The following is a 17254-nucleotide window of genomic DNA, read 5'->3' as shown; positions in this document are numbered from 1 at the left end:
GCAATACTGCTCAAGGGGCCAGTTCTAAAAATCACATCCAACAGGGAGTTAAACAAAAATTAAACATTATCTATCTGGTGTGTCTCACAGATTCTGACCGTACACCAAAAGCCTACACATCCAGCTACTCCAATTACAGCCGCACAACATTTCTGTCATTCTTTCTGTTTCTTTTTGCCTCAGAGGACAGGCTACAACACTACACTTTTCATGTGAAATAAAAACCCTCCTGACTGGGCTAACTGACTTTTATCTGCACTTCTAGCAGTAAAAGCGCAATAAGTAACACAAATAAGAAAAGAAAACACAACTCACAGCTTGAATGCAGTACTCGGCTTTCTGCAGGTACTCGTTGCACTGGCTCTGCAGGATAGCGGCCTTCTGGTTGACAGAAGTAAGTGTAGAGCCACTGTGGAGGGCAGCGAAGTAAACTCATTAACATTAAGATCTTCAGCTTTAACTATTACCAAAATATTCCCAGTTACCGCAGCGGTTCCCAGTTTTTTTCACCGTGTGTTCCCCTAAAACAAAGCAGTGTCTCCTTTTGCCCTTTTTGTCAAAATATCATCAAAGAGTGAATTTCCCTTCTCAGATTGTTTCATTTGAATGTAGCTGTTTTTAGGAAAAAATAAAACTGTACATTAGTTATTTAAATAAATGTTAAAGTTTTTCATGGATAAGTCCTAACCCCAGTCTAAGTTGGGGCAAAGACTCCCGCCTCTCTTTCCACCTGTTTTAATTTAGAAAACTGAAAAAAAAGACAAGACGAGGAATTCTGTTAACCTTTAACTTCATTTCTGTTGCAAGTTTGCAGACATGCATTTCATTTACAAGCAATCTGGGAATTTTGATTGTATCATCATGCAGGTGTGGAACCTTGTATATGTATATCATCATAATCCACAAACTGAAAAGATATGGTCATGGTTATGGCTAGATTTTTCAAATACATTAGCTAAAAAAAATACACTGCAACGGATTACATCAGTACGGGCTCAACAGCTGGTATGTATAGTCAACATTCATACACAATGTGCCAAAGGAACTCTTTTCACTGCTATTATAAACATTACAATTTTCTTTTAATATTGTTTTAGGCTTAATTTGATAGGAAAGCACTGCAGGCACGCAGGAAGGTGAGGGGAAAAGTCTGGAGCAGACTTGAACACAGATCTTTAGTGGGGCCTTTGGTATATGGGCTCAAACACACGAGCTGTGGCAGCAGCCACAAATCTAAAAATTTAGAAAAATAAGTGTTGTTATGATAGAGATCTCTCTGTTTCCTAGAAACAAGAGCTGGAACAAGGAGATATAGAGACAGAAAAAAGCTATCACCCCAGATAACCAGCTATCACTGCTGCTTATAGTACGTGTTTTCAATTCTGAGGTACTAAACTATTTATGCTGGCTGTATATGAGCAAAATGTTTTGTACAGTCTGAGCTGAAACTCAGATAAGCATCCAAATTTCTACAAAATACACTTTTCCTGAAACCTGCTCTGATTTTCACAAACACACATACAAACTAAAATGTTGACCTCATTCTAAAATATGCATAAAGACCCACTCTATGTATCTCTATTATCAATTTTATTGACCAGTTTTGATATACTTGTGTTATCACATATATCATAACTATTGCCCTAAAAATCTAAGCTGACATTGGCTTATTTAACTAGCTATGAATGAGGGCACTGTTTCCAAATAACACCTGTAATATCTCTGTCATCTCTACACTTGTATTTCTTGTTTTACTTACCATCCAGAAAAAACTGCTACCAGCTATAATAAACAATGTAATAAATGTACTTATATTTGCCATAAGCTGCCCCAGGCACTTTTCCCTTAATCACAGGGCTTACATGAGTACCTTATCCCAAACATCACTCCCTGATATAAAACTATCAAAGCCATAAACGATGTTGCTCTGACTCACAATTTATGTTTGCGAATTAAATAAATCTGCACGTTCCTCAAAGTGCAGGGTCAGAAACACAATCCTTGCGCTGCTGATAGAGTTGCATGTGTTAAAGCGACACGCGTGTCCGTGGGCCTGTGAATCAGCAGAGGGAGGCGGCAATTTAACGCGGACTGTAAATCTCGTTTCTCCCCGGGGAGGTTTGCTCCTGTGCAGAGCAGAAGCTGAGGAACAATTGAAAAGATGTGCCAAAGACAACAGCTGTATGTCAGCATCACGACGTGTATCACTGCGCATTATCAGTGCGTATGATCAGTTATGTCACTGACGTGACTCTGCAAACCAATCTGAATTAAACATCACTTTATTTTGTTTTATACACAATTACCACCAGCTTTGCTTCAGTGTTACAAAACAAGTGGAAATGCTGTTACTTTGCAGAACAAGAACATTTCCCTGTAATTATACTCTTGCGGGCTGATGTGCATTGAATTGCTTTGTTCACTTTTTTAAAGCCCAGTGAGTATCGGGTGTTTTTAGTGTTTGCAGGGCCCAAAAAAACAACACAGGCTGTCACGGTTAATATTTAATAATCTATCGTGCGCTGCAGTTCACACATTGGCCACAGGTGCAAAAAGAAACGCAAAACTTGTGGAAGATAAAGTTTAAATTCATACCCCATTCCGCTGATCGCCCCCCCTCCCATGCTGGCCCTACGCCACGTCATTCCTCTCGTGGTTCCGGCTTTCATGCTGCTCGCCATTCCGCTCGCCATCCCACCTCCCTTCACGGACTTTGAATAGGTGAAGGTTTTGTGTCCGTCGTGTCCGTACTGGTCGTATCCGTTACCCCCTCCGTGGAAGCCGTCGCTCCGTGCGTACTGGTAGGTGGATTCTCCAGTCAACTCTCCCCTGGAGTTGGCCCTGCGGAGCATGTTCAGGGCCTGCTGAGACCCGTACGCTGACATGGTGACCAGAGAACTGCAGCCTCGGCGGCTCCACAGAAGTTACTGGACGAAACTAAGTGGACAGAAACAACCTGACAGGTTGCCGCCCTCTCTCTTTCTCTCCACTCTGTCCGCCCTGGTCCCTCCGGTGCAGACTGCAAACCGAGAGCAGGACGGGACCGTTTTTGGAGCCTTGTGACCACACCTCTCTGTCTGTCAGCCAAAAACTTTTTTCTTTCTCTATCTCTCTCTCTGCCACTCCCCTGTCTACTCAGCTGGAGACAGTGTGTGTGTGTGTGTGTGTGTGTGTGTGTGTGTGTGTGTGTGTGTGTGTGTGTGTGTGTGTGTGTGTGTGACCCTAAGGTCCACAGGTTTGAACACCTCGCAAATGCAGGACGTTTTGAAACATTATGACATTTTTACATGATGAGGAGGCTTCAATAAAGACAGCTCGTTTTTGGAAAGCATGGGTATGTTATGGAAATCAGAGTCTGAGAGGAGCATTTGGCAAACAGAGACAGTTTTAAAAGCACAGTTTGAGAAAGCGGATCAGAAGATAGCATTTGAACAGAAGGCGATCAGCATTTGGAAAGTGATGCAGTTCTTTCTTTTTTAAAATAACAATGTTTCTGAAAAGTCAGGTTATGTGTGTGCTTTAGTAAAGTGGGGTTATTTTTAAAGTGACTGATTATGAGAGCGAGTTAGAGATCATCCCAAATTGGAAGCTTGAAACTTACAACTTGTTAGTTAGTGTCAAGTTGATGGATTACTCATGGTGGCAGTTCTAGTTAAGGAATGAAGTCGATTGCATCCTCACAATTATAAAGCAGAAGAAGGAAATGCTTGTATTTGCCAGGATAGCTCAAATGTACACACTGATTATTTGAAAAAAAAAAGTATTGTATATACAATATGCTCAACATACATGATTCAGTAAAAGGACTAGATTATATACTAATGCGATCAGTGCTTAGATTTTTATTTTTTTAAGTATGGTTTTCCCTTGACAGATGTGCCTAGGATATAAAAACAACTGCTTTTAGTTACATTCCTCGTTTAACAACATCTGTAGTATTAAGCAGAAACTAGTAAAGTAATGGCTGTAATAATCAAAGGCCTTAAAGGCAAACTGCTTAAAGTACAGATAATACATCCAGTACGCCAGGTGATGCATCTTTTGAAATTTAAATTAAAACAGCTGCCGAGGTATCGCTCACTCCTCTTCTCCACAGGTGTCTTTAAGTCTTTCCATGCCCCTCCCATCTGCTTTCAGTCTGCTCAACTGAGAAGAAACTCTCTCTTTCTCACACACACTTTAACATTGCTCACACAACTGCCTGCAGGCAATGGGTGGGACTCACTGGAAAAACAGGTTTAGCAGCCACTCAGTAACGACAGTAACGCTAAATTTTATTATCAGTGTTTGGGATGTCCATAATCACAGTCGGGCCACCTTCCAATTAATGTACTTCTTTTCCCAACAAGTCACTTATTTGCTGTTATTGGTAATATACTAATTTTTTTTTTCAAGCGATACCCACATTTCCCCATTTTAAAGATGCATTCACAGTGAATTACGGGTCACTTTGAGTCCCAGTCTATCTGCACAATCGCCAGTGCTCCACAAAGCTGCTTACTTTGGTTTTGTAAGTTTCTTTTCTTTCAAAATGACTCACCAGCTCAGCTTAAAGCCTTTTGAACTCTTTGCTGTGGAGTTTCAGCAGAGATACAAATTGCTCTCATTGCTCACGTTTTTTTTCTTTACTAATGTACAGTCTTTGTTCAAAAGTAGGCGGTGTGACCTGCCTTGGCTTTAAATGTGTTAGCAAAGTGGAAAATTGTGAATAACTGCAAAGAAATTTCTTAAATCATAGACTTTAAGTTATAAACTAATCAAGAGTGTTAAAGCATTCCTCTCCCTTTTTATTTTTATAGAATAAACACTATAATATGTTTTTGTAGCTCTGCAGATGCCTATTTTGTTTTTTGAGACTTTTTGCATATATTTCTTAGTTTATATACTTATCTAATTTTTTACATAGAATTTGTGTAAAGTTAATGTGTGTTTTAATGCAATCAAGTGTAGCACGCCTGATTTAATTGTTTTCTGTGTAATCTAATAGCAGCAAAGGCTTTCTATTCTTTTGTCTATTCATCTGGCTAAACTGCTTTACTTTAAATTCATTATTTTGGAAATTGTATTTAATAATTTTGTACCTGACACATGAAGCAGGCTTAACAACTGTCCTGGGTCACCACAGGTTTTGTGTTACCTTGAAACATTTAAAATTTCTGTTTAAAGATGTTTTACATACTGAATGCTCTTATTTTTCTTAATGCCTTTGCATTGCTTTTGTGCTAATGTAACGACACAGTGTCACTTTATAGACTTCATATATATGTGTGTGTTTCTGTAATCTAGTCACATGACACTAAAATAAAAGTGCTCTTTCCTCAGATTCAGTTTCCCCTGATTAAATTAAGGTTGTCCAGATCACAGTCGTTTAAAGGGAGGCCTAGCCAGCAGCACAAATCTTATGCATTAAGGAAAATTTAGTATGAGAAAGAAATGATGACCAAAAAACTCTCTTCCAAACCAGAAATACCAACAATGAAGAGAGAGCCACTTAGTGGGTTTGCAGTTTTTGAGCCACAACAATCATGTTTCAGAAATATGTCTTTGTGCATAAGGAGCTCACTCATAGGAAAGAACATCCTAATGACTTTCACCTAAGGCTGTCTGCAAGCATAAATACTGGTGATATGGACCGGCACCCTACAGCCTGAGGAGAGTCTGCCTACACTAACTTATAAACTCAGCAACCTTTGCGGAATGTAGCATGTATGTGTTTGGAAATGAGTGGGATTGTGAGTTATGTACGAGCAAACAGGAGGGAAAGTGCAAGCGATTGCGAACAGTAGTGTTTGTTTGCTGGTATGATTTATTACAAAGACTTGTTTTCCATTAGCTCAAGTCTAATTGCAGACTTGGTGCTGATGATAGAGTGGAAAAGAATTTTTGGGAACCAATGACACACCAGGATGGTCTTACAACTCCCAGGGCTTATGTGTGCTTGCCTTTCTGTGAGTAACTCAAAGGTAATAAACTGGTCTAACATTTTCTCTGGAAAAAAAAAAGAAAGAAGTCCCACCTTAACTTCATGTTATTCCCTTTGGCGAATGACATTCAAGAGCACGCCTTTGCCTGCACATAAACACAGATTTGCCAAAACGACATTCCTGCACTACCCTTCCCCTATCTTTAAAGCTAACCCTTTTCAGCCCTGAAAGCTCATTTGTCACTTATCTAGTGTGAATTAACTTTATTTGTGCAGGTCTAATTCACAAGAACAGTAATCTATCAATAATATAATCTAAAACTAGATTTTCTTTAATAATGGATTGGATTTATATAGCGCTTTTCAAGGCACCCAAAGTGCTTTACAATGCCACTATTCATTCACTCTCACATTCACACACTGGTGGAGGTAAGCTACGGTTGTAGCCACAGCTGCCCTGGGGCAGACTGACAGAAGCGAGGCTGCCATATCGTGCCATCAGCCCCTCTGGCCCACACCAGTAGGCGGCAGGGTAAAGTGTCTTGCCCAAGGACACAACGACCAGGGCAGAGAGCCCGGGGATCAAACCAGCGACCTTCCGGTTACAGATACGCTTCCCAACCCCCTGAGCCACAGTCGCCCAACAATAGTGACAATATTAAAAAAAAGAACACCATCTACAGAACCAGGCTCAGGAAACACTGTCATCAGCCTCACCTCTGTGGTTGAGGATAAAGGAAAAGAGAGAAAAGAAGTCCTGACTGATAATGATAAATCATAGAACCCCAGGTGTGCGTGACCATGGTAATTTTCTTAAAAAAGAAAGGCATGTAAGATTCTGTAAGTCAGCCACTAAATTCTCCACATTTGTTTTGTGTGAGCGTTTGATCCTTTTTTGTCCTCTGGGTGAATCAGTGAAATCATTTTAGGGCATGTTTCTGAGGCGTGGTGAGAATTTCCACCCTCTCCTATCTCCTTTCATTCCATATTTCTGGAGACAGGACAAGGCTTGCATATAAAGTTTCTACGGTAGCCAAAATATGTAGAAGCATGTTAAAAAAGGTGTAATCCTAGAAAATGAGTCAGTACAGCTCAAACATTAAAAAAAGAATAAAGATGCTTAGATCTGAATAAGTTCAAAGAGTAATTAGTCTGACCTGAGAAACTTATTCATGTTGTCATTTTTAAAACCATAACAACTCCACTGATCTTTATTCTCCTGGTGGGACCTCATCTAGTTCAGAACATTCAAGCTGAAAAGAATCCCGACTCTCACTTCATAAACTTCATATTTCAACCTTCCAATTTCTCAGAGTTTCCTATCTGTCCCTTTCACTGTCAGTGCTGCTCCTTCCCTGCATTGCTGCTCTTTTAACCTCTCCACAACCCAACATTCACCTTTAGGTCCTGGGGCAATGCAACATGTATTTTCCACAGTATGATGAGCCTAAACATCAGCTGTATTTTGCTGCTGAATTCCATTATTTAAACATTGAAATATTTGAGATATTTACGGCATGGTTAATTTTACAGAAAACAATCTCTGGTAAACATCAAGGGCCACAAATGCCAAAGTTAGAAATTTGAAAGTGAGTAAGGGGGGCCATCTAACAGGAAAGGAGACAGATGCTCTTCTATGTTTCCATTCATCCTTATGTAAGTGATGTGTCTGCTTTGAGTTTAAGGGTTGGGCACACGTGTGCCCAACCCTTAAACTCAAAGCAGCTGCCTATTGCATAAAATTATCAAATAAAATAAGGGCTGGGCAGCCCAACCCTTATTATTTTTTAAATATAATTTTATAGAATTTAATTTCAGTGGAAAATGGTAGATTTGTTTGTGGAAGACAGGTAAAGCCTCACATTTTGTGTGTGCATGCTGAGCTATTAAATATGCATTTGCAGTGCACCAACAGCAAACTTGTTTTCTTTTGGAAGCAGGTCGTCTACCAGTGTTGATGATTCTAATACATAAATACTTTCTGCATCTTGAGTGAATTAACTAACAGAGTTTATCCGCTTTTAGTAACAATCAGTTAAAAGAAATTCTGACAAGTCCTGAGACCAAATCTCCAGAGCTTGTATTGCCACTGTGCTGCTGGCTCACCAACTCAGTTTAGTTGACACTGTGATCTGTGAGGTACAGCCTGTCCACAAATTATATCCTGTAGTATTTTTACCTGTCTTCTTACTTAGTACTAGGTGGCAGTTATGAATGCTACACCTGTTCAGTTTATGCTAACCAAGTCTGATAGTATTGGCTGATAACAGCAGGGCATTTCCAAAAAAATAACCAAGCAAAACCCAAAATGTCAACTTTTATGCTTGAAAAAATGTATTCTACACACGAAAGTCTTTCTGGAAGTCAACAGACCTCTTTAAAATGCCTCCAGACACATATGTGAGCATTTATTCTGAGGACACTGTTTTAATTGACTTTATTTCCAGTGATCATCAGGACATAACAATCGTAAAGCTACATCCATTTTTATATGCAGTCTGTATATCTGTTTAGTTTACACTTGATTGGTGCCAGAAGGATAACAGCTAGAGTGAAAGGGAAGGTTTACAAGGTGTTAGTGAGACCTGCTGTGGTGGTCTCTACTGACAAAAAGACAGGAGGCTGAGCTCAATGGTTTGGACTTGTACAGAGAAGACCACAGAGACGATTCATGCACTGAAGGAGGACATGCAGAGGGTTGGTGTGAAAGAAGAGGATGCTAGGGGTAGGGTGAAATGGAGGGAGATGGTCCAGTGAGCCAACCCGTAAGGACAGCAGCCAAGAGAAGGTGACGATTTTAGCTTTACACTTAATGCATTATTTCAAATGCAACTACTTGGTGTTAAATGCAGTGCAGAGCTTATATAAACTGGCTTTATCAGATCTGTGATTGCTATTTTTTTTTTTTTACATAACTCAAAAGAAGAGGGTATTTCAAGTAACAAAAATTAACTGAGTAAAGCTTGACTCATCCTTGAGCCGTTGCAACTTTTCAGATTAATATTAATATATTCAACGCCCTGTAACACCTTCGGGCAAGCTCTGGGAAGCACCCAGTGGAGGACATACTCCACACCCAGGACCACACCCATGTATGGTTGGTTTCAAGGGTTTTACAGACACAACCATCTCTGCTTGGCGTGCCAACACAGCATGTACAAACAGCTCATACCTTCTGACTGACTCCCTCTAACAGGAGAATGTTAATTGTTTTTGTTTTGCTTTTTTTTTTTTACTGTCTGAGGGGCTGTCTCATCTTGTCCCATCTTCAGTGTTCCATGTCCTCATCTGTGTATGTGAGTGAGTGTGCATCCCTGTGTGTGCCAAGGGAAAGTTTTCAGTCAACACGATAAAGGATTAAAAGTGGCGATGAGCAATGTTGATAATTGTCAGAGTTCAGGGTGTGTCTGCTGGCTGACTATTGTTCTCAGCTCTCCGAGTTATTACTAGAAATGATGAACATGAAGAAAACTGTCTTTGTGACTAGATTTCATTTTCTAGTTAGAACCTGCATCACACTGAAATAGTGTTATAAAAGTACACAAGTACAATGTTTGGAGCAATGATTAGGATATGCAATTAGGAAATCAGTGTAATTTAATCTGATCTGAATTTCGTTTGATCTGCATTTCATAAATCAGTGCTTTCCATGGTAAGTTAAAGTGCAGATTAAAAGTAAGACGTATGAAGTTTGATTACGTTTAAATTAACTGACACCAAATGTTGTTGCAGTTCACACGCTTGATGTCAAGTATGTGACAAGCTGCGCTGTCGATATAAGACTTCACAGAATAAACAAAGACCAAAGTGCAGATCATGGACTCAAGCACGGGCGTGGCCCTGCAACACCCCCTCTGCTTTGCACCCTGCAGGCTAGAGGCATGTCATGTGACATGTTAAAGCCTGCACTTGTGCAAGTTGGTGCAAAGTGGACTTATACAAAAGTGAAAGCAATAATTTCCATAAATAAAAAAATACATTTAAAAAATGAGAAAAGAAACTAACAAATGTTGACCCCCCCTAAAAAAAATCATCCTAATGAATAAGTCAGTATTTGTGTGGTCAAACGTGCTGTGAGGAGAAACTAAGTTCAACTAAATGAGCTGAAAATGGAAGTAATGGTTTGGCATTTTGAATAAACTCTCCCATGAGAAAGAAAGTTTTCTTAGGATTCTATGCATTCATGTGAGACGGTAAGTGCATGCTATGACGGAGTAGCTTGTAGAACCGCTTTTTCTCAACAATAACTTGAAACAACTTGAAATAAGTGGTTCCTGTCTCTCATTTCACTGTGGATGATATTTTCCTGCTCTTTTTTCTGTTGCTACAGTTCATTTAAGTTTGGCATTCGTTTGTGCACAACTCTCTTAAAGTCTTGCCACAGCAACAATTAGGCTGAGGTCTGGAATGTGCCTGGATCAATGTGCCACCTTTATTCTTTTCTATTTCAGCCATTCTGTTGAAGATTTGTTGATGTGCTTGGGATCATTGTCCCGTCACCGACCTTTTGGCAAAGCTTTAGCTGTCTCACATTTATCTTTAGAGTACTTTGGTATACAGAAGAGTTCATGGTCAACTCAGTGACTGCAAGGTACCCAGGTCCTGTGCCTGCAAAACAAGTACAAATCATTATAGAGGTGACTACAAATGGAATCTATATGCCAAATCACATGTTTCAAACACACTGTTTGATACTTGCTGGGAAACTTTGTTGCATGTCAGGTCACCTTGTTCTTACCGAAGCTTTCTGCAAAAATACTTCTAAAAATAGTTTTGCTGGAACCAAGTCCAAAAGTGAAAATCTGCTTTTGTAATAGGAAAGTAGTGACAGATGGGTTTGAGACCTAAGCAGACTTGTTTTTGCAGCTCTCAGAAACTCACTTCATTTTGAGAACATTTTCACACCCAGGCTGTAAAAATCCTAAATGCCTAGTCTAGTTCATGCCAAGTAAAGCCAAAAGAAGAGCCACGCAAGCCTCACAGCAACAAACACATACAATAGAGAGACATTAGTGAGCAGCTGAATTGAAATGTCTTTAGTGCATGGCTCATTTATGTGTTTTTGCTCGTTTGGATTCGCTTTGTGTGCAGACTCTGTTTGCACACACTTTGAATTTCCTGATACCAGTGCTGGTGCAGAGTTATGGGTGGAGCTGGATATGTGGCAACCACACACACACACACACATGGGCGTGCACACACACTACATACACACACAAACTGACACTCAAAGAGAAGAATTAGGTTTTATTCTTAAGGCTTTGGCAGCCATAAATTTTTAATGAAGGGCATTGAATCGATGTTAAAAAGAGACTTGGAAGCAAGGAGGTGAAAGAAAGCTCTCATGTTCTTCTGTTTGCACCTCTGCAGATGTGTGTGTATAAAATGGAGAATATATAAGGAAGGAAAAGATAAAGACACAACTGACTGCCTGGGGCAGTTTGTATCAACCTGTTGTTCAGGTTGATGCAAGGTTGCCGGCTGATGTATAAACATTCAGATTGCACATAAACAGTCAAATCTAAGCTGGTATAAACCTGCAGGTTTGAATGATATTATGTAGTACATGGTGTAGCTTGCTGTCTACCTTAAGGAAGGACAGAGCAGGAGAGCAGTCTGCTGCAGCTCAGTCATCCTGTGACAGTGGTGTACCTGTGCAGCAGGCTGACATGGATATGCCTCCTGGGGGGGGTGCATGGAGACAGGGCTGGGGAAGGGAGAGATGAATGAGAGGGAGGAGCCGGTGATGAATGCCACCTGACACCTGAGCCAGTCTGGGTCACTGGTTTCTAGGGACTTATGAAAGGCAGCACAGACCTGACTGGAACTTGTGAGTTGAGTCATTGGCTCCAGACTTTACCTCATAAACATGCAGCTGTGATAGACTGTAACAACAAACATAAGCAGTCACGCCAGTTGCCAACCTTCATTAATTAATGAAGAATGGGTTCAAGAAATACTTAAACATCAGTGTAAACATCATTTTGCTTTCTTCACTTCTCTCACAAGCAGAAAGGGATGAGACACTGCAGCCACGCTTATTTTAAAATGACCAATTAGCCTTAATTTAAAGTATTTTTCTGCAACTTGGTCTATTAAAATTACCTCTAGGTGGCACTAAGCATCACACAACTCAGCAATTACATAACATATGACCTACTGAACAGCCTGCATTCATGTGTGATGTGAGGGAGCATGAAAAGTACTCTCTGAAGTTTCCCGAGTCTCACGGTCAATGTGTGAGAACCGCCAGCTCAAATATGCTCCGATTCAGCTCCTCCGCAAAATCCAAACAGTTAACCTTTTCTCCCACCTCAGCAAGCTGATGTTAGGTGGGAAGCCTCACAAAGCAAGCTGTGGTTGATTCACAATCAGTTTTACATCTTTTTACATTTCTATTTTGAGGCAACCTACAGTTTTGCTGGAGTCAGTGGGCCATTAGTGTTTCCCTGTGTTTTACTTTAAGTGATCACGATTGTGCTGATTGCATCTTTCTTACCTGTGTAAAGAGTCAGCCTAATGAGATGACTGACAGATTATGACTAACTGTCTGTTAATGCTGGTTTTGATGGGAAAATCACAAACAGGTTTTCTGTTAACTAGCTATGAAAGTGTTGCTGGTATTGTTTTCGCCTTGTGAGTCTTTCTGCATCTCTCCCTGTGTTTGGGAAATGTCCTTTGGCAGGATTACAACAGAGGGAGTTTTGAGCACTTTGACAGGCATTTAAATGTAACCTTGGATTGTTATGAAAATGTGCAGGTGTGGTCCAATCCCCGGGTTGGCACCTGAAGAAGAGGGCACACCAGTGCCACATCCTTTTAACCTTTTCGAATCTAAATCATCATTAGTGACCCTAACCCTGACTTTACTTGATGTCTGTCACTTAAAACGATGACTGACTACCATGAACTTAGGGTCAGGGTCATCATGACATTGGCTTAGATCTCACAGTTTTACATTTATTAATGGATTTGTAGCTTTTCATTGGAAGTATTGTCATCTAGGGTGAGAAGATGTAATATTTACCTAACACAGTGTAGCTAGAAATGTTTTCACTCTGTGGTTGTGTCTGTCCACGTGTCCGTTTCATTATGGCAAAACGTGGTGCTGGAGAATGAAAACCACTGCAGCAGGAACAATCACAAAGGTGACTCTGACTGCTTTGGCAGGTGTGTCTGTCTGTAGTGGAGAGATTTTACAACAATCCAAGTTCCATGTAATAAAACTGTGCAAGCCTGCTATTAACATAAAATGAAGATTAGATTTGAAGAAGTCTGTGGTCCTAGAACTAAAAGCTGGTAATCCCACCACATTGTGCTTTATCAGCTGCTAAAAATACCAAAATGATCTTGGTTACAGTCTGCTTAATCACCCGACTGCTGAGACTGTTTTGATACTTGATAAATTTAAGAATTACTTTAAAAATCACCAGATTTACTGCACTTGTATCATTCCTACGCCTCTGTTAGACCAATATCTCTTATCATTTAACTCTGAAATTGTTTATGGTGAATGATTCCTATGGAGTAGATGTGCCCACAGGCTGAACAATAGGAAATCATTAAATGCTTATTTTGGATATATTAATAATAATGTGTAAAATCTCTCTATTTTCATCTCGCTGTCTCAACAGTTTTTTGTCTGCACCACTTCAGAGTTGGAGAGTGTTTTGCTGGGGACCATCTCGATGAGCGGGTCTCATTTAATGGAGTGAAGTGACTGCTGCCTGCGCCACTCTGTGTGTATTTGGCGAGAGGGATACAGACAAACTTTCTCTCTGTTCATGAGAACACTCTCTAACAGTTATGTTCTCATGACTTACTCTAAGTTTAAATGTCTCAATAAAGCACCGTCTATCCATTGATTTTCTTCTGCTTATCCAGTTCAGGGCTGCAGGGTTGATGGAGCCTATCTCAGCTGCCACAGGGCGAGAGGCGGCATACATCCTGGGCAGACAACCATTTACACTCACATTTACACCTTTGAGTAAAGCTGGAGTACCTGGAGAGAACCCACACAGATATGAGGAGAACATGCAGACTCCTTTAGTTTTTACTGACTTTTTAAAAAATCTCTTTTTTCTTTATTCTCTTCTTTAATGTAACAAATGTGTCACAATGTGACTTCAGTCACTCACTCGGGTGGTTTGGATCAGCACTCCTTGAGAAAACTGCAAGCCGCACGTTTTACACAGGCACAGTTACATACCAGCGAGTCTATCACAGAAACCTGGCAATTCCCTATGCACCGCACATCTGCCAGCTGTAGCTGTGACAAAATAACAAAGGTTATCCTCTATAGATGGGGTTCTGCATTACTTTAAATGAAATGACCATAAGTTCAACTCACTAAGCCACACCGTGTAGTTTTGCAAAATCAAACTCAATAATTATTGTTGTTGTTGTTTTTGGATGTACTGATGGGGTTGCACTCTAATAAGGGCAGAGCACAAGTCAGCTCTGGTATGTGCTACAACATGGGTGTGGTTGGAACACACACACACACACACACGACAAAACAGCCTCCTGGGTTCTTTTTAAGCCTCTTCCTTCTCCTCAGCGTCGAGCCGTAACAAAGTGCTCTGGGGATAAAGAAGGAGGTGAGAAATGAGTTGGGGCTGAGCACAAGTTGTCACCTCTTTGTCACCTCAGTGAGCCGCAGCCTGAACACCAGCTTCATGTCACTCAAAATCATTCAGGAGTACACTGCTCACAGCTTCACGCAAGTCACACTAGTTTTCACACATTACACTTTTTTCCCAGTCCTGAGACAAAATCTGTCACTTGCTGGAATCTCAAGGTCACTCACAACATGTGCGACAGACGCTGGCACATCACCATATCAGCAGCCACATCTGAAGACCAAAGAGCCTTGGCCCTCATTTATGTCCCAACGTGCACCATTCTTAAGAAATACGGGCTATTTTTTTTTATTTCCCTTTCTTGGATTTTTGCCGATTGTCTGATCTAGAGCTGATATAACCGACCTGCGATCGTCTAACGCCCCCTCGCGTCTGAGGTGCAGCACATCACTCCTCCAATCCCCTGCCATCTTCTTCTATTGTCTCCCCAAACCAGTAAGTAACGTTGCCTATTTATATGACGGTTATGAAAAAGATTGTATGACGCAAAACTGCCTGAGTGGGCTGTTCGGCGGACACTTCGGCACAAATCGACTAAAAAAAACACAAGACACAAACTTGAGCCCTCTACTTGATCCCTTCACCGTGAATCAAGTGGAATCAGCGGAAAACATGATGAGTGCGTAATCCTGACACGCTTTCTGCTCAGTGCAGAGGGCACAGGCTACACAAAGGGGATCATTGTTGCCTGCAGATGCCCGTCAGTGGTGCAGTCGCTCTTTGAAGGCTCTCCAATCGCAGCGCATAGCGCGACGAAGGAGGGCGGGGTTTGTCTTCCGTCCCCCATTACTGCTCCAAGCCCCTCTCTGGCACAGCGTCCCATTGACTAGACTGTGACAAACCGAGCAGCGTGCTTCACTGCGTCTCTGAACTCCGCGCTCTCAAAAGTGGACTCGTGATGTCTGCGAGGACGCGCATTCTGGGCTCGAGGAGATAAATGACGCGCACCTGCAGAGGGTCGCGTTTTGGACAGGTATGAGACCTGTGGCACTCGCGGATGAGGAACCGGCAGATCTTGCGAAGATCTGAATGCAGCTCAGTATCACACTTCCATTCAACCACCGGGCCTGGCGCATGGATGGATCCGGCTGCACTCATGGAATACAAAGCCCGTGAGCATGCCCGTCCGAGCCCACCGCTCTCCGGGAGCCTCTCCACAGCGTCATCCTCCTCCTGACACAACCGCTCCACTCGGACACCCACCGGTCACTTCAAGTCCCGTCGCCATGAGGACGACTGCTCGGTGATTCGGTGCATCTGCGCGCCCGCACGGACCGGAGACCTCCCTCCCCCCTCTCTCTCTCTCTCTTTCTCTGTCTGTGTGTTTTGGGGTTTGTGCTTTTGTTGGCCGTACACCGGATTTATCTGTGCGGCGAGCTTCCTTTGTGTCAAAGGGCTTAACGCAGAGTGCGCGGAGGGCGACAGAGCGGGGGCTTCGCTTCGCCTGCTGTTGCGCACAGCTGCTCTCTTTGTGCCGGGTCGTAATGGCAGCGGGACGGCCGGAGGCGCAGGACCACACGCCTGAGAACGGCTTCACCCCGGTGGAGCGCCCGGCGCCCCGGCTGCTGCCGCACATCGACGGCTCCGTTCTGCCGTCTCTCGGGGGCTTCGGGAAACACCAGAAGCAGCTCGTGGTCCTGACCTGGATACCGGCGTTGTTCATCGGCTTTAGCCAGTTTTCGGATTACTTCCTCCTGGCGCAGCCCAATGGCACTTGCGTGCAGCCACTGGCAAACGAAAGCGACTGGACCGCGGCGACCCCACCGGTCACCGTCACCAGCATCGCGCCCTCGTTGAAGCCCACAGGCAACGGCACCGGGCACGGATACGGCGACGGCGTCGGAATGCTGTGCGCTTGTAAGGAGTGGAGGCTGGAGCTGCAGACTGGACTTAGTCAGAATGTGGTTACCAAGGTAACGAGTGAGCGCCATAGACCCATAGTGTTATTCAGGGGTGGGTAGGTGGGGGGGGATTGCCGTCATCATCACTACTGCCAGCCTCAGACAGTTGATTGACACGGTACCCACTGACCCGCGTACTGTTTATTTATTTATTTATTTATTGTGCTTTGGAGTGAGCTGGTGCTGCCTGATACATCAGTTCAAAGAGAATAATGAGACTCTTTTTACATCTTACACTTAAGCGCCTGAATTCCAGAGTGTATGAGTGGAGTGTGCAGAGAGAGAAAGAGAAGAGAGAAAATAGGAGCCGGGAGAGCCTAACACATACACAAACTACAGGACAGAGCCGAAAAAGAGTTAATGACATGAAGTTGTGTATAAACAGATGGCGAGTCAAAAGAGGCCAATGAAGGAGAAGCGCTCAGTGCATCATGGGAGGTTTTCGCACATACATTAAGACTAGTATTCCTACCCAGAGCTCTGCTGGTGCTAGTGTCAACTGGTTTATGGCAATAAACTAATACTGAAGCCATATCTTGTGTCACAATAGCTGAAAACTTTGGTTGACTCATTTATATCGCACAGCGCACAGATAATACATTAATGATCACATTAGCATACTATTCTACAGGTAGTGGGAGGAGGCAGTATTCAAGCACAATAAACACAGAAGCATAATGAAACTCTGTTTGACATATTTGCCCCGGGGTCCTCAAGCAGGATAATTCTGACATGTGCTTATGTTCAAACCTTAGTTTATTTATTTTTTCTTGGAATCCAATTACAGA

The 17254-nt window shown here is 42.2% G+C and overlaps 2 protein-coding genes across 5 annotated transcripts in view; one reads left to right on the top strand and one right to left on the bottom strand.

The window, feature by feature from the left end:
- The window catches only part of LOC120742868 (desmoplakin-like), a 37103-nt gene extending 21019 nt beyond the window's left edge, over positions 1–16084 (bottom strand). For 2 of the 4 annotated variants that reach the window (XM_040046338.1, XM_040046341.1), the window contains exons 1-2: positions 2596–3029; positions 316–409 (exon numbers count right to left, since the gene is read on the bottom strand). In XM_040046338.1, coding sequence (XP_039902272.1) covers positions 316–409; positions 2596–2885 — 384 coding nt within the window. In that variant the 5' untranslated portion in view covers positions 2886–3029. Of the gene's footprint in view, positions 1–315; positions 410–1291; positions 1297–1936; positions 1953–2595; positions 3030–16079 lie in introns of those variants that run through there. The other 2 variants (XM_040046339.1, XM_040046340.1) reach the window with 2 other exon arrangements.
- Positions 13561–17254, top strand: part of LOC120742869 (solute carrier family 22 member 23) — a 31303-nt gene continuing 27609 nt past the window's right edge. Inside the window, exon 1 of the mRNA XM_040046342.1 lies at positions 13561–16478. Coding sequence (XP_039902276.1) covers positions 16050–16478 — 429 coding nt within the window. The 5' untranslated portion in view covers positions 13561–16049. The remainder of the gene's footprint in view (positions 16479–17254) is intronic.

Source organism: Simochromis diagramma, unplaced genomic scaffold, assembly GCF_900408965.1.
Source record: "Simochromis diagramma unplaced genomic scaffold, fSimDia1.1 OVJJ01000553.1, whole genome shotgun sequence".
Lineage (NCBI taxonomy): Eukaryota > Metazoa > Chordata > Actinopteri > Cichliformes > Cichlidae > Simochromis > Simochromis diagramma.
This window is presented reverse-complemented; position numbering and strand designations above follow the sequence as displayed.